This window comes from Phyllobates terribilis, unplaced genomic scaffold, assembly GCF_046119375.1.
Source record: "Phyllobates terribilis strain yellow unplaced genomic scaffold, ASM4611937v1 Scaffold_9__5_contigs__length_417890890, whole genome shotgun sequence".
In the NCBI taxonomy this organism is placed as follows: Eukaryota; Metazoa; Chordata; class Amphibia; order Anura; family Dendrobatidae; genus Phyllobates; species Phyllobates terribilis.
In genome coordinates this window covers 168,928,337-168,955,401 of record NW_027362769.1, presented here as the reverse complement: position 1 = coordinate 168,955,401, position 27,065 = coordinate 168,928,337, and the positions used below count along the sequence as shown (strand labels likewise).

General features: G+C 45.6%; 1 protein-coding gene and 1 long non-coding RNA gene across 2 annotated transcripts in view; one reads left to right on the top strand and one right to left on the bottom strand.

Moving 5' to 3' along the window:
* The window catches only part of CHPF (chondroitin polymerizing factor), a 29,232-nt gene extending 23,526 nt beyond the window's left edge, over window positions 1-5,706 (bottom strand). Inside the window, exon 1 of the mRNA XM_073647315.1 lies at window positions 4,910-5,706. Coding sequence (XP_073503416.1) covers window positions 4,910-5,193 — 284 coding nt within the window. The 5' untranslated portion in view covers window positions 5,194-5,706. The remainder of the gene's footprint in view (window positions 1-4,909) is intronic.
* Window positions 5,707-5,812: 106 nt separating this feature from the next.
* On the top strand, window positions 5,813-24,868 carry LOC141161860 (uncharacterized). The gene is made up of 3 exons (XR_012250698.1): window positions 5,813-5,899; window positions 21,391-21,551; window positions 24,234-24,868. It is a non-coding gene; the product is annotated as an uncharacterized lncRNA (long non-coding RNA).
* The last annotated feature ends 2,197 nt before the right edge of the window (window positions 24,869-27,065 follow it).

Sequence of the window (27,065 nt, the reverse complement as noted above, 5' to 3'; positions counted from 1 at the left end):
GACCATCAGTTGTGTTGTGCAGAAGTCAGGTGGATACACAGCTGATAGTCCTACTGAATAGACTGTTAGAATTTGTATTATGGCAAGAAAAAAGCAGCTAAGTAAAGAAAAACGAGTGGCCATCATTACTTTAAGAAATGAAGGTCAGTCAGTCCGAAAAATTGGGCAAACTTTGAAAGTGTCTCCAAGTGCAGTTGCAAAAACCATCAAGTGCTACAAAGAAACTGGCTCACATGAGGACCGCCCCAGGAAAGGAAGACCAAGAGTCACCTCTGCTTCTGAGGATAAGTTTATCCGAGTCACCAGCCTCAGAAATCGCAGGTTAACAGCAGCTCAGATTAGAGACCAGGTCAATGCCACACAGAGTTCTAGCAGCAGACACATCTCTACAACAACTGCTAAGAGGAGACTTTCTGCAGCAGGCCTTCATGGTAAAATAGCTGGACAGGCAACAAGCAGAAGAGACTTGTTTGGGCTAAAGAACACAAGGAATGGACATTAGACCAGTGGAAATCTGTGCTTTGGTCTGAGGAGTCCAAATTTGAGATCTTTGGTTCCAACCACCGTGTCTTTGTGCGACGCAGAAAAGGTGAACGGATGGACTCTACATGCCTGGTTCCCACCGTGAAGCATGGAGGAGGAGGTGTGATGGTGTGGGGGTGCTTTACTAGTGACACTGTTGGGGATTTATTCAAAATTGAAGGCATACTGAACCAGCATGGCTACCACAGCATCTTGCAGCGGCATGCTATTCCATCCGGTTTGCGTTTAGTTGGACCATCATTTATTTTTCAACAGGACAATGACCCCAAACACAACTCCAGGCTGTGTAAGGGCTATTTGACCAAGAAGGAGAGTGATGGGGTGCTACGCCAGATGACCTGGCCTCCACAGTCACCAGACCTGAACCCAATCGAGATGGTTTGGGGTGAGCTGGACCGCAGAGTGAAGGCAAAAGGGCCAACAAGTGCTAAGCATCTCTGGGAACTCCTTCAAGATTGTTGAAAGACCCTTTCCGGTGACTACCTCTTGAAGCTCATCAAGAGAATGCCAAGAGTGTGCAAAGCAGTCATCAAAGCAAAAGGTGGCTACTTTGAAGAACCTAGAATATAAGACATATTTTCAGTTGTTTCACACTTTTTTGTTAAGTATATAATTCCACATGTGATAATTCATAGTTTTGATGCCTTCAGTGTGAATGTACAATTTTCATAGTCATGAAAATACAGAAAAATCTTTAAATGAGAAGGTGTGTCCAAACTTTTGGTCTGTACTGATACACACAATATAATAAAGATATCCAAGTTTAGTCTAGAGAATTTATGCAGGATACTATGTATGGGTTAGTATAATTTGATGTACTCCTGTCTTCTCCCTATCTTTTTAGCTTTATAGGGGTATTCTTTTTTTCTGCCCTATCTTCTTAGGGTTTTTGTTATTGTTTGATTTTTTTTCTGTTTTCTCCCTTTTTCCTCTCATTTTGTTTTAGTCTGTACATACCTCTCGTTTTCAAATTTTCATTCTAATTATTCCCTTTTTCCAGATTCCCTATTAAAGTATACCTTCCCTTCTCCCTCTTTACCCTTAACCTCCTCCCCTTATTTTACTTTTATCCCGTTAAATATTATTAAAAATTCTATAAAAACTATTGGAAAACAAACCAGCTGAGAGAAGCTCAGAAACAAAAAGGAGATAAAAGTTGGAAACGGTCAGATTCTCATAGTGTATTCTGCAGCCAGCAACATAGTGCAACACACCGAGACTATAGAAGGCAAACTGTGCCAAATTTTATATAAAATCCAATAGCAAAAAATGATTATTTTAGACCAAAACATGTGCATACAGTATACAGGAAGACAAAGTCCCCAAAGTTAGGGCTCATTCACAAGTCCGATTTTTCCACATCCAAGAAAAATGGACTGATGAGCTGCAGTTTGAAGCATTTTTCGTGTATGTGGAAAAATGAAAAAGTTTCTCCGTCTTCTCCATTGTGTCAGTCCATGAAAATTGGACTGCACTCGGATCATCCAAGTGCGGACCATTTTTTTTTTTTTTTTTTTTTTAAAACATGGATCCACTGACTTGCATTGCAGATTTTGATCCAACTCTCGCATCAAAATCTGATTCACTATCCATTGACCCCTCGGTCTATGGAAAAATAAATAAATAAATAATAAAAAAAAATGGATGGCTCTCGTATGGAAAAAAATTGCATGTGTGACTGTGTCCCTTAACCTGTGGATAGAAGCACGTGTGCACCACCGCTCCATTCATACAGGGAATTTTGTTCCCCACTTCTAATGTTCAGTGGAGTCTCAACATCATACGTTTATCCCCATCCATATTTTTTTAGTTGGAGACCCCTTTATGCTGGGATATGCCATCACTTGATGATCTGTGGCAACCCACTGAGCCTGGGAATGAAGGGGTGGCATCTCTGCTGCAGCATAGTGTTCTGCCTACAGCTGTGCTCCGGCCACCGCTGTGCAGGGAGCTTCAGCTGGTAAGACACCCTTGAGTGGTGGCGGAGCTGCAGTTTCCTGATTAGCAGGGTCCAGGGGCTCCACTGTTCATGGAAAGACAGTGAAGAGGACACAGACCCTAGACCCTCTCTCAGGATCCATGGGGGTCCTCAAAGTTGTATACCTATCAAAGTGATGGCTTGTTCTACCAATAGCTCATCACTGTAATAGATGGAAATATCCCTTTAAAAGGTTATTCCCATAATAGAAAGTTTTTCTCTACATCAGTGATAACTTGCTAATCACTGGGGGTCTGATTTCTGGGACGTGAAGAGATCCTGAGACCAGAGCTCCGTAGCTGCATTCAGCTTTCTCCAGCAGGACCATAGACAATAAATGGCACAGAAGCCCTGTGCCAGGATAGCTGGGGGTCTCAGCAAGTTTTCCCCCATCCTATGGATAGTGAATTTGTGAACAAAGCACTGTAGACCAGATCTGAACATTTAGCTTGTACCCAGGATCTAGGTCCCCACCAAATATTAATCTATGAGGTCCTTCATGATTGCAGGGGGGCTTGGAGATACAGAACTAGAGGGGGGGGGGGGGTATCTGAAATTTTCTCAAGAAGCCATTTTAGCCCTGTTGGAGCAGCTATTCCTGTGGTCACTCAGCTTTCCCAGAAGCAGATAACTGATTTGTTAAATGCAGATTTACTTTTAGATTAAAGAGAAACTCTCTACACAATGTGAATAATTGACCGCCTTTGTTCATTGGGGGTTCACATACATTATGCACAGGAAGCAGAGTGTTTACACTGTACACAGGGGCAAATTGCAAACACTGCAGGAAAGTAGATAATGTTACTAGGCCTGGTCAAAAGGTCAAACCTATATATTGTATGAGTTTGACCTTAAAGGTCAATCCAGGTTTCTGAGAAAACTTATCTTAAAAAAGGAAAAGACCCGATCAGACAACTCTATGCCCCAAGACCCCCATCTCTGTGCCTGGGACCCCAGACCTGCAGATGATGCCTTTGGCACATACGACATAACAGGTATTCTTAAGGCCAGTCCAGACATTTGTATATCACTGTCCGAATACAGACTGCAGAGGACGGACAACCTCATAGGCATATACCAGGCAGTCAAATCCAAGGCAAGAGACCTCCAGTTAGTCTGTGCATCTTAATCCATACACTGATGTGAGAATTTAGTCTATAAAGGGGAGGGGAGGCGGGGGAATAAAATTACAACAGGTTGTTGGATACGAAATATTTAGTTTTCACCCAGCATCTCCATAAATAGCAGTTGTGTCCAATCTATGGGGCTCTCTATTAAAGAGGCTGTTCAGCCTAGTAATTACGTATTAATCATTAATATGTTCAGTGGGGGTCTAACACCTAGCCCGCCCTTCCACCCCCATATAGCATCAATATGATATTAGTGGAGGTCTGACACCCCCCCCCCCCCCCCCATTCAATTCACAATATGATATCACTGGGGGTCTCACACCTAGCCCCCAGCTTCCCCACAGACGGGAGATAAGTACTGTATTGGGCAGCGGCCACTAAGCATTGTACGGCGCTGCTATGTTTCACCCTGTAAGCCACTTATATCCAGCCTCTGTTAATAAAGTTTTCAGTTGATCAGTGGGCTCGCCCTGGTGTCTAACCCTCACCGATAGTTCATCAATAGGTCAGTCCTGGACAAGCTCAGTAAACACTACAAGTCACAGGTTGGTAACCATTGATCTAGAAAACACTAAAAAGGTCAAATAAAATGGAACAGAATAAAAAATAAATAAATAAAAAAAAAATGAAAATGTAACAGTTTGACAGAATCATTTTCATTGTTTCTTTCCTTCTTAGAAGGGAAATATGCAATTAGCAAACTAAAAAAATAAAACTTATGCTACAACTCCAATGTCACTCAAATTAGTTATCAAATTCTATCAAGACTGGAGGAAATTTCCAAAACCTATTGGACATATCTTTACTGGTGGGACCAATCATCCCAATAACGTCTAACTGGTCGTCTACTGGCCACAAGGCCAAGAAATAGGATTAAACATAATAAAGTGTCTCAAATAACACAAAAGGAGAAGACGACAGATTCAACAGCTCCGTCCACCCAACTAGGGAGGAAAGAGACCGTCACACGTGTAGAAATCCGAAAGCCAAGAAAAGTCTTTCAACTTCCCAAGCTTTCAAATCAGATAATGGGTCTGGCATCGGCCCGGCACATGGCCAGTCTGTGCCCGGAGCCTAATAACATGGCACAGAGTGAGTCATCTCCAACCAACACTCTCAAGGCCATTACAGACAATTTGACTTTCCTTATGTAGAAAGTTACAAAGACTCTGAGACAATGAAGGACGTCCTGGGAGTAATTGTACCGATTACACAAGCCCTCCAGGCCAGACGGAGGTGGAGACAGAGCGCTACTCACCGGACGGGTTTCTTCTGCACCTTTTGGGGATCAGGCGGAGTGTAGGGGATGATTTTGGGTTCGAAGTTCTCATTATTCTCCAGACCAGCAGGGAAGGAGTTCGGCTTCCTCACTACGCTCACATCGTGCACAGAATCTGTAAGCCCTCCAGGTAGTCTTGGGCCGCTTCCACAAGGTTCTTCCACCCAGGTGACACTAAGCAAACTGAGCGTGAAGCCCAGAGAGATGCCAATGACCACGGGGCCAACAGGCCGAAGCAAGGATAGGACCATGGATAGTCTCATTGCCACCTGGGTGCCAGGAAAAGTCAACTGGCACCAGTGGGGCAGAAGCTGGGCGATGGGAATGGCCTTAGTGAGCCCAGGGCAACTCCAGCTCCAAGATGGTCCTCAGGATGGTGGGAGTAGGGGGAAAGAAGATTGAGGGGGGGGGGGGGTAGCAGGAGGAAATGGGGGTGATTTACAGGGCAGGATGGTAAGAGGGGGTAGAGGGGTAAATATAGTAAAGGAGCAGAATGCAGAGTATATACAGTATCCAGGAGAGTGAGGAGACCCCAGATGAGGGTATAATGGGGAGGAGGACGCTATGGCCGCTGGGTCCAGTCACTTTCAAGGGAGGTCTCCGCACAGCAAGGTCTGCCCCCAGAAAGGCTCCTTCTTCCAGATAATGTCTCCCTCAGCACAGCTCGAAGCCCAAATCTCATTCACTCCTCTTCCTCCTCCTCTAATAGCAGCTCCCAGCAGCCCCCTTACGTGTCACCTTCTCAGCACCGCCCCTTCCCGCCGTCGTCACGCCGACCTGGTGACGTCATCACCTTTTCCTCGCCTACTGCCTCATTCATAGAGAGACTTGGACCGCAAATGCAGGAAGCGCAGAGAGATGGATACTGTAATGTGATTGGTTGGGAGATAGGGGGGCGTGGCGAGAGGCAGAAAAGTAATGTGACTAATCCTCTGTATACCTTACAATGGGCGTGGCTGAAGCAGCAAGGTAGGGTGGCCGGTACAGACACATGTTGATATTGATACATTGTATCAGGGTTTGGAACGTTCTAATTTCGAATCTCCCAGTAACAGCAGGAGGAGATCTCAGCCCCTGGGAACAACAGACGTTTCTACTTATTTATTTAAACATAATGTGACCTGTTATGGGCACTGATGATCCAGGAATTATTATTATTATTTATTATTATAGCGCCATTTATTCCATCGCGCTTTACATGAGAAAAAGGGGGTATACATAGCAAAAAAAAAATTACAAAATCCTTGAACAAAAACGCAAGGGCAACTGGCACAGGAGGAGAGAGGACCCTGCCCGCGAGGGATGACAATCTACAAGACACAATAGTCACAAATATTAGGTCCCACTCTACATCCCAGACAACAATGCAGGGAGTGTGCGACTTGTCTGCAGTTTGGCTTTTCTTCACATTTCTAAAATAATGGCGCAATAGCAAGAAGCACCCCCCACCACCACCATCATCTTCTTACTCCACCTTGTGAAGGCTGCAGAATTTTCGATGGATGTCAGACTTTTGCCTTGATAGTATAACTTCTTCATCCAATCTCCAAGTTGTAAGGAGTCGCACATCATCTATTGAAGTGTATCAGGTCATAAACTAAAAAAAGGCATAAATAGTACAAATAATTTATAGAAAAAAACTGAATTGTACTTTCTAAAAATATTCTTTATTGTGTATATTGAAAAAAAAAAAAAAATTATACGAAAAAGACAATAACAGTAATAGGCCTCCCTAGGGAAGCACCTGGGAGTTCCAATACAAATGGAACATGTACAATCAAAGTGAGGGGCAGCAGGAAAATGATTTGTTAATTGCCCTGTTCTGTCCCTGAAAAAGGCCTGTCTTACCGTAGAGGTTGGCAGTAGTGATGAGCGAGCACTAAAATGCTCGGGTACTCGTTGCTCGGGTCGAGCAAATTGGAATACTCGGGTGCTCGGCCCGAGCAACGAGCCCAATGTAAGTCTATGGCAAACTCAAGCATTTTTCAGGCGGCTCCCCCCGGCGGTCTGCAGAGGGCCTAAAAATTGCCCAAATCGATCAGAACAGTGCTCAAAAGACATGGGAACAGCATGGGGGAAGACCCCTGGAAGCATCTCTGACTTCCAGGTCACTGCTGTCAACAACGTTGTCAGAGTATTAGGCCACTTTTACGGACTCATAATAAAACATACAAAAACAAAACCAAAATGGATTTTCCTGGGAAATATATTAAGGAACATCCTTTCCAGGGCCATGACTTGTATATAAGGCAAAATAAATAACCAAAACCAAAAATACTCCTCCACACCTTGGGCTATGTTCAAACGTAGCGTTTTTTATGCGTTTTTGCACTTTTGCATTGCTTTCAACAAAGACAAATGCATTCACCGGGAAATGTCATTTTAACATTTTACAACCTTATCTGGCCATGTGGTGTGTGACACATCATCAGGCACATGCATACAGTGCTGAAAAGACATGGGAACAGCATGGGGAAGACCTCTGGAAGCATCTCTGACGCCCAGGTCACTGCCTAAAAGTGTGCCCATCATAAGTGATCCTTGGCGCATGCGAAGATGCCTCCCGCCATGCACCTGTCATTGCAGACTTGCAACAATCACCGTCCACGTCCTTTTCCCACTGCAGCGTTCATTTGTTCCTACCCCATTCCTTGGAATGCAAGCGCAAGTATGCAGCCAGTCACCCACCCACCCACAGGCTTCAATACTATACTGCCAAATTTTTGACAGCTGCTTGTACTTGAAATGTGGCCTTTTAGGCTTGTGGAGGCGGAAGCTTTTCATAACCTCATGCCGGCGGCGGCTGGGTGTCCATATTCGGTCCCCAGCCGCCACTGTTTCTCCCGGTGTTGTCTCCGCCTTCCACAAGCACGGGTCCCACAACATTACCCATGCCCTCCCCAGTGCACTTACTGGGAAGGACCGCCTAACCACAAACACGTGGACAGGTGAATGTGGCCAGGGACGGTACGCTACTGTTAGAGAGCCATCAGCCGGCTATGCTTTGTTGTTCCCATTATTAACAGGTGAGTCTCCTATACTGTTATTGCGTATCCAGTGACTGCAAGAGCTGCCAAAAATTTGGACGCAACCCAATACCCCTTTGAAGAGACATAGAGGAGGGTCTCAGTAAAAAAAATTTTCCCATTATAGAGGAGCGGGTCTCCTATAGTGGTAATGCCCATGCTGTGACTGCAAGGGCTGCCAAAATTTGGGAAAAACCCCACTAAGAATTTAAAGACACATAGAGCAGGGCCACAGTCAGGGCCGTATTTGGAGTTTCTGCTGCCCTAGGCACTGTCAGTGGTCGCCCCCCCCCGGTCACGCCCACCCTCACCCCCCGTCACGTCCCCCCCACGTCGTGCCCCCCTCGCATCCAATATCTTCCCCCCCGTCGCGGCCGTTTCCCCAAGTTTCATGTAGCTTCCCCCCCCCATTCCATGTAGCACATATAAAAGGTTTGTAGGGGTAAATTCCTGCAGACAAACTGCCTTGAAATAAGACCACAGGGCTGCAGCAGGCACTGCAGCATTGCATATGGGAGTGGGGGGATGGGAGCGGCCCACACAGACCACAGGGCTGCAGCATTGCATATGGGGGGGGGGATGGGAGCGGCCCACACAGACCACAGGGCTGCAGCATTGTATATGGGGGTGGGGGGGGGATGGGAGCGGCCCACACAGACCACAGGGCTGCAGCATTGCATATGGGGGTGTGGGGGGGGGGAGCGGCCCACACAGAACTGGGCTGCAGCAGGCACTGCAGCATTGCATATGGCCCATATGCAATGCTGCAGTGCCTGATGCAGCCCATGTCTGGGATTCAGACCCCACTGTGTCCCTCCCTGCTGCTGCCTGCCATCATGTCTGACCAGTGACAACAGTCACAGACTAGTCAGACTCCTCAGAGTCTGAGACTAGTCAGAGACTCAGGCAGTCTGGGCTCTGTCAGGCTGGCACTGCTGCCCGCTGGCTGTACTGTCTGTGCACAGCACAGAACACAGTACCGGCGGCAGCTGCTGACTGCGCCTAAACTATGATCCCGCCTGCCGCCCGCCATCATCAATTATGCTGCAGTCTAGAGCAGACTGTCTGCAGAAGCGGCAGCTCCTCAGCCAGCATCATGCACCGGCACCACGGCCCGGGTGGCAGTGTCGGCGCAATGGCACATCACAACAGGACACAATTACTGGCGCTGCCTGCTGAGATGAGCCGCCGCCAGCGATGTGCTGCCCGGGCCTCCGTGGGAACTTCAAGTGCCCGGCAGGGGCGTACATAGAAATCATGGGGCCCCATAGCAGAAGTTCCAATTGCCCCCCCCCCCCCCCTCCGAAAAAAGAAAAAAAAAATTAAATAATTGTCGGGGTCACAGAAGAGCAAATCTCACAACTTTCCAGGCTTTACATAGTAATTTTCCTCCTGCTGAAGTCCTAGATTCCTCTTTCATTGCCCCCATAAAAGTATGATGCCAACAAGGGGCCCCCATAGTGAATTCCTCCATATGCACAGTATAATGACCCTACTGTACCCCACCTCAACTCCCAAGGCAAAGTATGGTGACCCCAACACAGTATGATCCCCCTGACTGTGACTCCCACACAGCCCTCCATGCACATTAAAGGGCCTACGTACATTGCAATGGTCCGCACTAGCCCTCCAAACAGTAAGATGGCCCCCACACAAACCTTCATACTGTATAATTCCTTTCACACAGTATAATGGTCCCGCATAACCCTCCAAATATTACAATGGCCCCACATAGCGTTCCATGTAGTATAATGCGCCCCCATAATCCTCCATATAGTATAATGTGCCCACCATAATCCTCCATGCAATAAAATACACTCCCCATGGTCCTCCATGCAATGAAATGCACCCCATGGTCCTCCATATAGTATATTGCACTTCTCATAGTCTTCCACACAATATATTGCAGCCCCCATGGTCCTCCATACAGTATAATGCGGCCCCATAGGGCATAGTGTGGCCACAGTCCTCCAGTAATATGGGCACCACATTTAAATAAATACACACTCACCGCTCCTCGTTCCCCCGCTGCTTCAGTCTCTCAGCTCCACTGTCTGACCCGCAGTGAAGTGACGTCATCGCGCCGCTGCGTCAAACGCAGAGGGGGAATGATGGGAAAGGCAGGGCCGATTTTAGATAAAGTGGGGCCCTAGGCAAAAGTTTAAAGTGGGGCCACAAATGCTCACATATTGCACCATCACACTCAAAGATTTTGGTTGTATTTACATGCTCTGATCACAGGCCATTAAATGAGCGTGATTGACAACACTGAAGTCGTTCTACAGTTTTTCCCCGGCCTCTTTACACCGGCTGAGGAAGAATGATGGAGACAGAATGATCAATCTGTCCCCATACAGTATCATATTATCAGCAGCAGATCTGCAGGTTACACCTGGCGATGTGCTGCTGAGAACAATGATGTTTGTTCTTCCATAAACAATCCAATCTCCCGATGAATGAACAGAATTTTGCTCATTCGTTGGATGATTGCCAATATGTTTACACCTATGAGCTCTCATCTGTGCAGTCAGGATTTAGAAGTGTGGAAGCTACACACACGCTGTGTGTCACATAATGCCACTGTGTCTATATCTGGCCATCTACATATACAAGTTAGAATAATGCAATAAAATATATAAACATACATATTTAAACACGTACGTACAAGGCACACACACACAAGTACAAGGCACACATGGCACACAAGTATAAGGCACACATGGCACACAAGTATAAGGCACACATGACACACAAGTATAAGGCACACATGACACACAAGTACAAGGCACACATGGCACACACACACGGACAATGCACAAAAAACATACAAGGCACACACACACACGTACAAGGCACACACACATACAAGGCACACACACACATGTACAAGGCACACACACGGCATACACGTACAAGGCACACACAAGTACACAATGCACACACACGTACAAGGCACATACACGTACAATGCACACACACGGCACACACGTACAAGGTACACATGCACAATGCACACACACAAGGCACACATGTACAATGCACACACACGGCATACACACACGCACTGAACAACTAATGCTCAGTAGATACACACATTAGACATAGTACATGTATGCAGGACAACATATGTTCATATAAACACATACAGATATCTCTCAGACAGCACACACTGCACACACCTCACATACACACACACACTGCTTTACACTGCAGGAGCAGCACAGCACACAGGTGGACACAGACTTATCTGGCAGCTCAGGTTGGTAGATGCCAGTCTCTGGCTCCCCCTCCCCCTCTGTGCAGGAGGACAGGAGCACGCTCCTCTTTCAATGCAAGGCCCTCATCAAAGGTCCTGAAGCTCTCCAGACTGCAAGACCTGAGGTGACATCACGGTCACATTACAAGTCGCATGATCGTGATGTCACTACAGGTCCTGAACCAGTCTCTACATCAGAAGCTTCACTCACAATGCTATTATCAGTGAAGCTCCTGCTGTAGACAGTGGGGGCCCGATGTGGGGGTGTGGCTCCGATGCGGACGCTGGGGGGGCGGAGCCACCCGGCCAGCTCGGGGCACGAACCACAAAAAAAAAAACACGCTCAGGCGCCGCTCTCCCCGAATTCCGGCGCCCTAGGCACGTGCCTACAAGTGCCTAAGGGCTAATACGGCTCTGGCCACAGTAACAATTACAACATGTTCCCATTAGAAAGGAGAGGGTCTGCTATACAGTTATAGGGTATGCAGTGAGTCCAACGGCTGACCAATTTTAGGAAAAACCCCACTAAGAATTTAAAGACACATAGAGCAGGGCCACAGTGACGACAAATTCGCATTAGAAAGGAGAGAGTCTCCCATAGTGTTGGCCTATGCTGTGAATGCAAGGGCTGCCAAAAATTTGGAGGTACTTCAATGCCCCTTGGAAGAGACGTGGAGGAGGGCCTCATAAAAAAATGTTCCCATTAGAAAGGAGCGGGCCTCCTATACTTGTAATGCCCATGCACTAAGTGTATGGGCTGACAAACATTTACCCCTGGGGGGTATACATGAACATACTGTAAAAAAAAATTTTTTTACGGGCATCATAAACACCCTTTAAAAAAATTATGTGGGTGTTGCATCACGGACCACGGTCACCCTGGTGATATGGTGGTGGAGGATGAGGAGAAGGAGGAGGACAAGAGCAAATAGCCAAAATCAGGAAGCGTATACCCATGTGTGGGTGTGAAAAGGTGCATGGGAATACACCTCCCAAGAAAAGACACTGGATTTGAGTTTATGTTACGCTACGATCATTCGGTGGTGTTGAGAAGTCTGGCCCAATCCAGCCCTTGTTAATTTTTATTAGAGTCAGCCTGTCAGCATTTTCAGTTGACAGGCGGATGCGCTTATCAGTTATAATTCCACCAGCGGCACTAAAAACCCACTCTGATAAAACGCTGGCGGCAGGGCAGGCCAGGCCCTCCAAGGCGTAGAGAGCCAGTTCATTCCACGTATCCAGCTTGGATACCCAATAATTATAAGGCACAGAGGAATCACGGAGGACGTTGGTACGGTCGGCAAGGTACTCCCTCAGCATCTTCCCAAACTTTGCACTCCTTGTGAGAGTACCCCGCACCTCCGGGCCTGTGCGATGAGAGGGTCTGAGAAAACTCTCCCAGAACTTTTACAGTGTTCCCCTGCTTCTGCTGGATTGAAGTTGTGTCTCTCTCGCCTGTACTCCTTGGTTGTCCAACGAAGTGTGCCCTCTGCCACCAGCGTTTTCAGATGAGAATTTTTTTAATAGTTCCGCAACAAGGGCCTTCTAGTATAGCCCCATTTTTGTAGACCTGTCCGCCTCAGGAATAAGAGATATAAAGTTTTCCTTGTAGCGTGGGTCTAGAAGTGTCACCAACCAGTAATGACTGTCACCCAAAATTTTGAGAACGCGAGGGTCATGGGAAAGGCAGCGTAACATAAACTCAGCCATGCGTGCCAGACTACTAACAGGCAAGACTTCCGTGTCCTCACCAAGAGGATGACTGACCATGCTCTCCTCCTCCTCCTCTCTGTCCTCTGGCCATCCACGCTGAACAGACGGTATGACAGCTGTGCAGGTAGTACCATCTATAGTGCAAGAAACTATCTCCTGTCCTTCCTCCTCTTCCTCATTGTCCCCCAATCCACGTTGGGATGAGATGAGGCTTGAGTGTGTGTAATCACCCTGTATGGTTCCTTGCTCCATCTCATCGTGCTCCGCCTGCAATGCATCCTCTTTGATTGTGAGCAGAGAGCGTTTCAGAAGACAGAGAAGCGGCATGGTGATGCTAAATATGGCGTCATCGCCGCTCACCATCTTGGTGGAGCCCTCAAAGTTTTGGAGGATGGTACATATGTCTGACATCCATGTCCACTCCTGAGGTCTTATGTGTGGAGTCTGAATTGAATACCGATGGCCTTGTTGATGCTTGTACTCAACAACTGCCCTCTTCTGCTCACAAATCCTTCCTAACATCTGCAGTGTAGAGTTCCAACGCGTGGGGACATCACACGCCAGTCTGTGAGCCGGAAGCTGCAAACGCTGCTGAAATACGGCAAGGGCGGCGGAAGCTGTAGCTGACTTTCTAAAATGGGCACACAGGCGGCGTAATTTAACAAGCAAATCCGGCAGGATTTGAGAAACTGCTGAACCACGAGGTTAAGCACATGGGCCAGGCATGGTACGTGTGTGAGCTCGCCTCGCCTCAGAGCCGCCACCAGGTTCCGGCCATTGTCTCACACGACCATGCCTGGCTGTAGGTTCAACGGTGTGAGCCACAGATCTGCCTGCTCTTTCAGAGCTGTCCACAACTCTTCAGCATTGTGCGGTTTGTCACCTAAGCATATTAGCTTCAGCACAGCCTGTTGCCGCTTGGCCGAGGCAGTGCTGCAGTGCTTCCAGCTTGTGACTGATGTGGTCATTTCGGAGATGGAGGCTGAAGAGGAGGAGGATGAGGTGCAGGAGCTGTAGACCGTGGGGCCAACTCTGATTGACCTAGGGCCCGCAATCCTTGGCGTCGGGAGGACGTGTTCCGTCCCAAGGTCCGACTGGGTCCCGGCTTCCACTATGTTAACCCAGTGTGCTGTCAGCGAGATGTACCATCCCTGCCCACAAGCACTTGTCCACGTATCCGTGGTTAGGTGGACTTTCCCGGTAACTGCGTTATTGAGGGCACGGCTAATGTTTTGGGACACGTGCTTGTGTAATGCGGGGACGGCACACCGGGAGAAATAGTGGCGGTTGGGAACCGAGTATCGAGGGACGGCCGCCGCCATCAGGTTGCGGAATGCTTCCATCTCCACAAGCCTAAAAGGCTACATTTCGAGCGCAAGCAGTCATGAAATGTGAGAGTTTAGTAGTGTGGCCTGTGGGGCGTTGGCTGCATATTTGCGCTTTCGTTCCAAGGACTGGGGTATGGACAACTGAACGCTGCGCTGGGACAAGGACATGGACATGCTTCCTGATGCTGATACTTGAGAGTGCGCAATGACAGGTGCAGGGCAGGAGGCATCTTCGCATGCACCATGGACAGGGGTTTGGCTTGCATGCACAACAGCGGAAGAAGCAATGGTGCCACCTGCAGACACTGTTCCTGGATCCTGGGGTTCGGCCCACAAAGTCGGGTGCTTTGCTGCCATGTGCCTGATCATGCTGGTGGTGGTCAGGCTGCTAGTTTTGCCACCCCTGCTGATGCTGGCCTGGCAGGTGGTGCAAATGGCCTTTTTGGGGTTATCGGCAGAGTCTTTAAAAAACAACCAGACTCAGGAAGACCTAACAGTTGTACTGGCAACTTCCTTTGTGTTGGTGTTACGGGGAACGGTTGCCTGACTTCTGTCTGCGGCCACCACACTGCTTCTTCCTGCCTGTTGGGGTGCTCTGCCTCGGGTCAGTTACTATATCATCCACTACCTCGTCTTCTACTTCCACACTCTGGTCCTCCTGACTTTCTGGCATTTGTGTCTCGTCATCGTCCACCTGTTGTGACACTTTCCCACCGTCGCCTTCGTGTGACCGTGGCTGCTCAAATATTTGGGCATCGCTACACGCGATCTCCTCTTGCTCCGCTTCAAGTGGACCGGGCGAGAGGCCCGAATCTATAAATGGAAAAGTGAACAGCTCTTCAGAGTGTCCAAGTGTGGGATCAGTTGTCTCCGATAACTCGGCATGGTGGGAGGAAGGAGGATCAGGGTGAGGAATATGCGGTCCAGACTCACGGCTACTGAGACTTGACTGTGTGGAAGACAGGGTGGTGATGGTGGCTAAGTGACTGGAAGCATTATCCGCTATCCAACCAACAACCTTTTCACACTGCTCTGGGTTCAATAGTGGTGTGCTGTGGTCCCCTAGGAATTGAGACAGGAAGGTCAGACGAGAAGATGTGGGTGTTTGTTGTGGCACAATTTCAGCTTGCCCACGGCCTTGTCCTCGGCCTCTGCATGCACCATCACCATCACGTCCAGCTCCCCGTTCCTTGCCACGTGCCTTGCCCATTTTAAATGGAGGACAGTATCTTCCACGCTCACTACAAATGAGTTTGGAGCAAACTTATATGTGATCTGTGTGACGGAGAAAACACAGTTTTAAATACCTGGCCTGTAGGTAAGTAGTTTGAACAGCAAACTGCTGTGAATTGCTTCACTGACACATTGAAAGAAATTTTTAATGGAGGCCAGAAATGGCAGTATTTTCAGCGAAATTATATGTGATCCGTTTGACGGAGAAAACACAATTTTAAATAGCTGGATTTCTAGAGCTGTAATATGGAAAGGACCTGGCTGTATTCTGCAGTGCCAACAAGCAAATGGCGCAGAAAAACGGTGTTCTTTGGATTGCTTTTTAAGCAAATAATGAGGATTAAGATGCAAAAAAAGTATTCCTGGCCCCTGAGACCTGGGCCTTTGTATAGAAATATCTAACAGCAGCAGAAGGCAGAATTGGAATGGAGCCTCTTGTGCTATGTGCACTGCAGTCTGCTATATACCCTGCCTGCCTGCCTGCCTGCCTATATACACTGCCTGCCTATATACACTGCCTGCCTGATATCTCTGCAGATGGATTAGTTAGTTCTCAAAAGGACTGTTTGTTGAGATGAATATGTGTAATATACGTTTTTTCTCCCTACACTACCTAATACACAAGCAAATCTCTCCCTGACGCAGCAGCACCTCTCCCTACACTGTCTGATCCGGAGTGACTATATATGACGGCGCCCGGACTGATATAGACCTGATGATGCTATGCGGCCAGCCAATCACTGTAATGCCACAACCACCATGGCTGCGACATTACAATGAGTGTCTGGCAATCCCTGCATGTTCATTGGCTCTGTAAAGAGCGCCAAACATGCAGGGAGGGGACCCGAGCTCCCGCCGAGCAACCCCGGAAATACTCGGCGAGCGTCAAGCATCTCGAGCAGTGAGATGCTCGGGCGAGCACCGAGCAGTTGTGAGCATGCTCACTCATCACTAGTTGGCACCCTAAAATATACAACTGGCTCACCGACTCACCAAAGGCTTGCCCTATAGTGCCCCAATAGGCCCTACTGAATAGGATCCTGCCAGAAAGACCACAAAATATATCCCAGTCTTATGGTAATGTAGATACAATCATGAATTGACATGTAAAGTGTATTAATAGCCAAAAATCAGGATAGAAGATGCATGAATGCGTTATGAATATACAGGAGCAAGCAACTGATATAAATATAGGTATATAGTATAATTATTGACATATAGATAATAGACCTATTATCCTATAGAATCTCCAAGTTTTCGGCCTACAAGGAGTTATGAAAATTCTCCAAGTTGCCCTAGTGGTCAATATCACCTAGTAAATGAGCAAACTGGCGATATGCCTAATAGTAGATAGCCCATTCACAAAAGCCATAAAACATGTCAATCACCTACCGCCAGCGCTAAATATCACCAAACCATTGATCATGCACCTGAAGATGTTAACATCCCATCCTATAAAATATAGTGTCATATCAGCAACTCAGCATGACAGTGACCAAGCAACATTTTAAACCCGACGCATTTCCCCTTAAATAGGTTCATCAGGAGTAATATACTAGATAGTACTTACATGATGGCAACCGTGCCAGCTAGGCAGATGTCCCTGGGCAAGCAGGGAAGGAATGACCAATTAATAGCATCTTTTGAAGTGTATCAGCCGGACAGTAAAAGATTGTGGGGAGTGCTACTATTTCTTCCGGGGGATTTATGTGACCATTCATGTCACTAAACACACCAAAAACAGGGACAACAGTGTTTACCTGCCCAGATCCAAAACACTGCTCATGTCACTAGTAGCATTAAGCCGAGTTCAGACGTCGATACTAAAACTCGGGTCAGTCACATGCTCTTTAATGTGATTTTTTTTGTCCCTCTTTGCATCTTCCCGGTTTTCCCATCTGTGTTTCCAGGTGTGTAAACGCCGGGGAAATTCCGACCCCACAGGACAAAAGTGTTTTTGTCAGCGCTGCCGGATTTTGCATGTAAAATCTGTGGCCTTCCCATCATTGTGGACATGTGTTTAGGGTTACTTACAAAGTCGCATTCAGTTTGGAAGATAAATTGCAAGTGCAACTTTCTGCAAATCCTGTGAGCTAAGTATATCAGCAGCAAAAATCGGCAGCACACAGATGTAATAAAGAAGGTCCGTAGGAAACACAGACCCTATTATTTAATAAGCAAGTTTAATCAAACTTGGACATGTATAATTTTTTTTGCAGAGAATTTGAGTACTAGATCTATCTGCAAATAAAATGGACTGAGCATTTACGCGAGCATCGAACATATGAATGAGGCTTTATGGTTTCCTACAATGTATCTGTCCACATTCCCAGGCTGATTCATTTACAGAGGATTGTCTGAACTCGTTATACTTGTAGAAAACCTTAAGAAATGAAACGCGAAGGTTCCAGCTTAGTGAAAATACCTACAGTTGAATGTAAAAGTTTGGGCTCCTCTGGTCAAAATTACTGTTTTTGTGAACAGTTAAGCAAGTAGATGAAATGATCTCTAAAAGGCTTAAAGTTAAGATGACACATTTCCTTTGTATGTTAGGCAAAAAAAAAATATATTGTCATTTTTTATGTTTTAAAAATTTAAAAAAGGAAAACAGGCCAATGTAAAAGTTTGGGCCCCCTGCATGGTTAGTACTTATATAAAGAATATACCACAGAAACGCCCGCATAATCATATCAATCAATCATGGAATACTAGTATGCAGACATAGGAATATAATAATATAGGTATAAGGGGCATCGCAAAGAAACATGAAAAAATGAGAGAAAAAGAAAAGCGACAACAAGGCCCCAAATGAGAATAGAAAAAATATATAATTTTATTAAATACACAAGTCAAAAAAGTAATACATGAAAGAGCTTAAAGGCACAAAGTGCCACATATGTGATTAAAAAACCAAGGACACCAAGAGACACCCCCTCCCTCTCTCCCCCTCCCTCCCCCCCGGGGGGGGGACACAATAACCCAATATTAACAGCAATCAGAGGTATGTATTAGTAGCACCACAAAGGCATATATAGATAATAGCATCAATAAGGGACAATTCCCAGATACCTAAGAGTATGCAAAAAGAAGGAGAGAGCAAGTAGAGCATATGGGAAGTAAAAGGCAAAATATCAAAAATGAATAGCCAATAATTACCCAAATTTGCAAATACCAGTGGTGCAACAGATGGAGGAAAAAAGAAGGGGGAATCCATCTGTTGCACCACTGGTATTTGCAAATTTGGGTAATTATTGGCTATTCATTTTTGATATTTTGCCTTTTACTTCCCATATGCTCTACTTGCTCTCTCCTTCTTTTTGCATACTCTTAGGTATCTGGGAATTGTCCCTTATTGATGCTATTATCTATATATGCCTTTGTGGTGCTACTAATACATACCTCTGATTGCTGTTAATATTGGGTTATTGTGTCCCCCCCCCGGGGGGGAGGGAGGGGGAGAGAGGGAGGGGGTGTCTCTTGGTGTCCTTGGTTTTTTAATCACATATGTGGCACTTTGTGCCTTTAAGCTCTTTCATGTATTACTTTTTTGACTTGTGTATTTAATAAAATTATATATTTTTTCTATTCTCATTTGGGGCCTTGTTGTCGCTTTTCTTTTTCTCTCATTTTTTCATGGTTAGTACTTAGTAGCGCCCCCTTTTGAAAGTATCACAGCTTGTAAACGCTTTTTGTAGCCAGACAAGAGTCTTTCAATTCTTGTGTGATTGATTTTCATTCATTCTTCCTTGGAGAATTCTTCCAGTTCTGTGAGATTCCTGGGGCGTCTTGCATGTACTGTTATTTGGAGATCTAGCCACAGATTTTCAATGATGTTTTGATCAGGGGACTGTGAGGGCCATTGTAAAATCTTCAGCTTGCACCTTCTGATGTCTATTGTGGATTTTGACGGGTGTTTAGTATCATTATCCACTTGTAGAAGCCATCGTTTTCAACTTCAGCTTTTTTTACAGATGGTGTTATGTTTGCATCTAGAATTTGTTGAAATATCATTGAATCCATTCTTCCCCCTTCCCATGAAATGTTCCCCGTGCCATTGGCAACACAACCGCAAAGCATGATTGGTTTACCCCCCATGTTTAATGGTTGGTGAGATGTTCTTTTCCTGAAATTCTGTGCCCTTTTTTCTCCACACTTACCTTTAATCATTGTGGCCAAAGAGTTCTGTTTTACAACATCGGTCCACAGGACTTGTTTCCAAAATGCATTAGGCTTGTTTAGATGTTTTTGGACTTCTGCAGCTGAATTTTATGATGAGGACGCTGGAGAGGTTTCCTTATGATGACTCTTCCATGAAGGCCATATTTGTGCAGGTGTCTCTAAACAGTAGAACAATGTACCACAACTCTAGAGTCTGCCAAATCTTTCTGAAGGTCTTTTACCGTCAAGCGGGGGTTTTGATTTGCTTCTCTAGCAAGCCTATGAGTAGCTCACTGAAATTTTGCTTGGTCTTCCAGACCTTATCTTGACCTCCAATATTCCTGGTAACTACCATTTTTTAATTAAATTTCAAACTGAGGAAAGGGCAACTTGAAAACGCTTTGCTATCTTCTTATAGCCTTCTCCCGTGTTGTGGGCCTCCACTATTTTCATTTTCAGAGTGCTCGGCAGCTGCTGAGAAGAACCCATGGCTGCTGTGTTTTGGCACAAGGTTAGAGGAGGTTTTTATAAAGCTGGGAAATATTCATCACCTGGCCTTTCCTAACAATGACAGTGAACAAGCCATAACCCTAACAGGCTAATTAAGGTCTGAAACCTTGGTTAAAGTTATCTGAGCACACAAATTTCCAAGGGTGCTCAAACTTTTGCATCAGTCCACTTTCCTTTTTATAGTTTAAAAAATGGTTTCTTTTGCCTAAAATACAAAGGAAATGTGTCATCTTTAACTTTAGGCCTTTTAGAGATCATTTCATCTTCATCTTGCTTAACTGTTCACAATAACATATGAAAAAAAGAAAAAGAGAGGGTGTAGAGTCGGGCACCAGACTTTCTAAATAATTCGATAAATATCAAAGGACAACAATATAGAAAAAATAGAAAAACTTTATTAATGCTATCCACAATACCAGTACATTAAAAGCATTTAAAAAAACTTCACACTTGTAAGTATTCCTATATACACTGCTCAAAAAAATAAAGGGAACACTTAACAACAGAATATAACTCCAAGTAAATCAAACTTCTGTGAAATCAAACTGTCCACTCAGGAAGCAACACTGATTGACAATCAATTTCACATGCTGTTGTGCAAATGGAATAGACAATAGATGGAAATTATTGGCAATTATCAAGACACCCTCAATAAAGGAGTGTTTCTGCAGGTGGAGACCACAGACCACATCTCAGTACCAATGCTTTCTGGCTGATGTTTTGGTCACTTTTGAATGTTGGTTGTGCTTTCACACTCGTGGTAGCATGAGACAACCCACAGAAGTTGCTCAGGTAGTGCAGCTCATCCAGGATGGTACATCAATGCGAGCTGTGGCAAGAAGGTTTACTGTGTCTGTCAGCGTAGTGTCCAGAGGCTGGAGGCACTACCAGGAGACAGGCCAGTACACCAGGAGACGTGGAGGGGGCCGTAGGAGGGCAACAACCCAGCAGCAGGACCGCTATCTCTGCCTTTGTGCAAGGAGGAACAGGAGGAGCAGGGCCAGAGCCCTGCAAAATGACCTCCAGCAGGCCACAAATGTGCATGTGTCTGCACAAACGGTTAGAAACCGACTCTACGAGGGTGGTATGAGGGCCCGACGTCCACAGATTGGGGTTGTGCTCACAGCCCAACACCGTGCAGGATACTGAATGTGTCCTAATTTAGAGGTGCATGCTCTTTAATGTGACTTATTGTCCCTCTTTGCATCTTCCTGGTTTCCCCATCTGTGTTTCCAGGTGTCCAGACGCCGGGGAAATTCCGACCCCACAGGACAAAAGTGTTTTTGTCAGCGCTGCCGGATTATGCACCATTGATCTGTATCTATTACCTTATTCTAATGTCGGCTTTTACATGCTATAAGACCATCTTGCAAATGCGGAGGAGCCGTCACCTGCAGGTACTGTCTGTCTGCCATCATCTATAAACTTGCCCACCTGTCTCTTCCTGCTAAGTTTACTCAACCTCAGATTTTGCATTATTATTGTCTCCAGGGAATGAAATTGGGCAGTGAAGGGGTTAATCCCATTTGCATTGAGATAATTGTATTTTAAGTACAATAACCATTTTATGTGGCTTTTTGTTAATGTAGTTAGGACACAAAAGAGACCCCCCTCCCCGGAGTGTGGGGGGCTTCTAGGAGGACAATGGGTATGCTAACTGGATATATTATCTGCTGGCTGAGGACTTTAGACGTGCTGTCTCCTAGCGACACGTAGCTGAGATATTGTGCTTAGATACAATAATAAAGCCTATAATTTAAAGGGATTTTTTTAGAAATATGCATCAATGTCTTATCCAATGTATTATTGGTTGGGGGGTGAACCTTCGACCCATACGGATCAGCTGTAGGAAGTGGCCACCGCTCTTGCTGGACTGTTGCAGCCCCTCCACTGCAGAGTCAGACTCATGAACTCATCATTCTGTTGCTTGGACCTCCACCAATCAGACATTGATCATCCACCCTAAAGACTCAGTCAAGGGAAATTAGCATGCAGCCAACAGTTATCTTAAAGGAGTTGTCAATTGAATGGGAGGTGGATGTGCAGTAACCTGCTGCGGTCACTACAACTTGACGGCCAAACACCGCAGGTAAGGACTTCCAGCCGGCGGCTGCCCCCGGCACCGATAACAGCTGATCGGCGGGGGTGCCGCGTGCGGGTCCCCGGCCGATCATACATTGATTCCCTATCCTACGGATAGGGCATCAGTGTGAAAGTAGTGGACAACTCCTTTAAGTGTATTGGTGCAATACAATTATGCCATTAAAAGGGTTGTCCAGGATTAGAAAAAAAATGTCTGCCTTACTCTAACAACAGTGCCATCCTTGTCTACAGGTAGAGTCTGGTATTGCAGCTCAACTCCATTAAAGTGATTGGTACAGAGAATACCACACACAACCTGTAAACAGGGGAGGTGCTGTTTATGCCAGGAGGCATCCATGTTTTTCTAATTCTGGACAACCCCTTTACTACAACTTTTGGGAAATCACTTTTAATAATAGGTGATATATGTTAGCCCAGTGATCTATAATGTCTGGAACACATTCACTGAAACAGTGAGGGGGAAGGTTAATGATTAACTGTAGATATGATGTGAAAACAACACATACCTAAGGGTTCATTTACATCAGGGGTGGGGAACCTTGTTTCTGCCTGAATGCTAATTGAATATATACACCATCATTGGCAGCCGTATAAGGCTTTGTGCACACGGTCGGTATGGGCAGCGCTTTGAACGCAGGATACTTTATGCAGCGTCCAACGTGCTGCACGCAGGTGAATCCGCATGTGTTCATTGAACCATTCACCGCATCCAATACATTGTAGTGATCTAATTTATCTTGCGGAGACTAGCGACTCCCCAAGAGAAATTGACATTCTGCGGTCTGGAAAGACGCGCCGCATGTCCGTGTCCGCGGGTGATCAGCGGGAGCACGGATACGCATAGTGGACATGGGATTTCTTGAAATCTCATCCACAATGCTGTAACATCTGGACGCTGCGGTTTGCACGCAGCGCAAGTGTGCTGCGTCCAATCCGCAGCGATTACTGATCATGTGCACGTACCCTAAAGTTTTTAACGTGAAAATTACCCTGCTATCTTTGGTCAAAGAATTAATTAAAGAGATTGTCCGCTACTAGCACAACCCCTTCTTAAACTAAATGTTCGGCCCCGATAAAATAATAAAACCTATATTCACCTTCCGTCTGGCTCTGTTCCAGCGGTGTCGGCACTCACGGTCCCGGGGCTTTCGTGCGGTTGTTATGACACGTAACCCTGGCGCCCAATCAGCGCTGGTGTCACTGTCTCCGCCTTCATACGAACTGAAGATGAAGAGGAAGCCAGGGCTATAGCTGATCCCAGACTTCCTCTTCATGTTCAGTTGGTCCGAAGGCGGAGACAGTGACACCAGCGCTGATTGGGCGCCAGGGTTACGTGTCATAACAACCGCACGAAAGCCCCGGGACCGTGAGTGCCGACACCGCTGGAACAGAGCCAGACGGAAGGTGAATATAGGTTTTATTATTTTATTGGGGCCGAACATTTAGTTTAAGAAGAGATTATTCTAGTAGTGGAGAACCCCTTTAAATCCCCTCTAACGTGATGGTGGTGTTGCGTTTTTTTGCTGCAGCTGTGATGTTGGGTGGTGTTGATGATAGACCTTTACTGGCCAGCCACGCAGTGGAGTAGTTGGATGCATGTGATGGCGCTTTGTCCTGCATGAAAATCATGTTTTTCTTGAACGATACCGACTTCTTCCTGTACCACTGCTTGAAGAAGTTGTCTTCCAGAAACTGGCAGTAGGTCTGGGAGTTGAGCTTCACTCCATCCTCAACCCGAAAAGGTCCCACAAGTTCATCTTTGATGATACCAGCCCATACCAGTGCCCCACCTCCACCTTGCTGGCGTCTGAGTCAGAGTGGAGCTCTCTGCCCTTTACTGATCCAGCCTCTGGCCCATCCATCTGGCCCATCAAGAGTCACTCTCATTTCATCAGTTCATAAAACCTTTGAAAAATCAGTCTTAAGATATTTCTTGGCCCATTCTTGACGTTTTATCTTATGTTTCTTGTTCATAGGTGGTGGTTTTTCAGCCTTCCTTACCTTGGCCATGTCCCTGAGTATCGCACACCTTGTGATTTTTGATACTCCAGTAATGTTGCAGCCCTGAAATATGGCAAAACTGGTGGTGAATGGCATCTTGGCAGCTTCACGCTTGATTTTCCTCAATTCATGGGCAGTTATTTTGCGCTTTTTTTGGCCAACACGCTTCTTGCGACCCTGTTGGCTATTTGCCATGAAACGCTTGATTGTTTGGCGATTGCGCTTCAAAAGTTTGGAAATTTCAAGACTGCTGCATCCCTCTGCAAGACATCTCACAATTTTGGACCTTTCAGAGCCCGTCAATTCTCTCTTCTGATCCATTTTGCCAAAGGAAAAGAAGTTGCCTAATAATTAAGCACACCTTATATAGGATATTGATGTCATTAGACAACACCCCTCCTCATTACAGAGATGCACATCACCAGATTTACTTAATTGGTAGTTGGCTCTCAAGCCTATGCAGCTTGGAGTAGGACGACATGTATAAAAAGTATCATGTGAGCAAAATACACATTTGCCTAATAATTCTGCACACAGTGTATATGCATATAATGGGTCTATTATAAGAAAATATATTTACATCACTGACTTTCCATCATTCTACTTATTTATCTAAAAAAAGTTATAAAAAGTTCACAGCTTTCCAATAAACTTTGTTTTCAAATTTCTCACTGTTTTCAAAATCTCTGTTTGCTGTCGGTCAATAGAAACATTCTTGTTTTTGATAAACCTGTCCTCACCCAATACAATTCTCTGTGAGCTAAATCTATGAGAAGCACAAATCTCTCTCCAATCCTAGTAGCTTGTATGGCCATGTGCCTACATAGCGTTTTTTGTAGCATTTTTGCGGCGTTTTTACAGCCTCGAAAACGCTTGTAAAACTGTCTGCCATGCAAAGCAATGTGAATTCGGATGTGCTGTGCACATGATGCGCAAATTAGCGCGCCGAATTCGCATTGCGTTGCAAAACGCAGCATGACCATTTCTACCGCGATTACGCTGCAAATTCGCGGCCATTGAGGAACATTGAAAAGCAGTAAACCCGCAGGTACATTTAGGTCCATATATATTTGGATAGAGACAACATTTTTCTAATTTTGGTTCTAGACATTACCACAATGAATTTTAAACAAAACAATTCAGATGCAGTTGAAGTTCAGACTTTCAGCTTTCATTTGAGGGTATCCACATTAAAATTGGATGAAGGGTTTAGGAGTCTCAGCTCCTTAACATGTGCCACCCTGTTTTTAAAGGGACCAAAAGTAATTGGACAATTGACTCCAAGGCTATTTCATGGACAGGTGTGGGCAATCCCTTCGTTATGTTATTCTCAATTAGGCAGATAAAAGGACTGGAGTTGATTTGAGGTGTGGTGCTTGCATTTGGAAGGTTTTGCTGTGAAGTAAACATGCTGTCAAAGGAGCTCTCCATGCAGGTGAAACAAGCCATCCTTAAGCTGCAAAAACAGAAAAAACCCATCCGAGAAATTTCTACAATATTAGGAGTGGCAAAATCTACAGTTTGGTACATCCTGAGAAAGAAAGAAAGCACTGGTGAACTCATCAATGCAAAAAGACCTGGGCGCCCACGGAAGACAACAGTGGTGGATGATCGCAGAATAATCTCCATGGTGAAGAGAAACCCCTTTACAACAGCCAACCAAGTGAACAACACTCTCCAGGAGGTAGGCGTATCAATATCCAAATCTACCATAAAGAGAAGACTGCATGAAAGTAAATACAGAGGGTTCACTGCACGGTGCAAGCCACTCATAAGCATCAAGAATAAAAAGGCTAGACTGGACTCTGCTAAAAAACATCTAAAAAAGCCAGCACAGTTCTGGAAGAACATTCTTTGGACAGATGAAACCAAGATCAACCTCTACCAGAATGATGGAAAGAAAAAAGTATGGCGAAGGCGTGGTACAGCTCATGATCCAAAGCATACCACATCATCTGTAAAACACGGCGGAGGCAGTGTGATGGCGTGGGCATGCATGGCTGCCAGTGGCACTGGGTCACTAGTGTTTATTGATGATGTGACACAGGACAGAAGCAGCCGAATGAATTCTGATGTCTTCAGAGCCATACTGTGTGCTCAGATCCAGCCAAATGCAGCCAAACTGATTGGTCGTCGTTTCATACTACAGATGGACAATGACCCAAAACATAAAGCCAAAGCAACCCAGGAGTTTATTAAAGCAAAGAAGTGGAATATTCTTGAATGGCCAAGTCAGTCACCTTATCTCAACCCAATTGAGCATGCATTTCACTTGTTAAAGACTAAACTTCAGACAGAAAGGCCCACAAACAAACAGCAACTGAAAACCACCGCAGTGAAGGCCCGGCAGAGCATCAAAAAGGAGGAAACACAGCGTCTGGTGATGTCCATGAGTTCAAGACTTCAGGCAGTCATTGCCAACAAAGGGTTTTCAACCAAGTACTAGAAATGAACATTTTATTTACAATTATTTAATCTGTCCAATTACTTTTGGTCCCTTTAAAAACAGGGTGGCACATGTTAAGGAGCTGAAACTCCTAAACCCTTCATCCAATTTTAATGTGGATACCCTCAAATGAAAGCTGAAAGTCTGAACTTCAACTGCATCTGAATTGTTTTGTTTAAAATTCATTGTGGTAATGTCTAGAACCAAAATTAGAAAAATGTTGTCTCTGTCCAAATATATATGGACCTAAATGTATATGTGGATTTGCTGCGTTTCAATTAAATTCAATGGCCACGAATTTGCAGCGTAATCGCGGTACGTGTGGTACCCAGGATGAAGAGGAGACTACAACTCCTCTTCA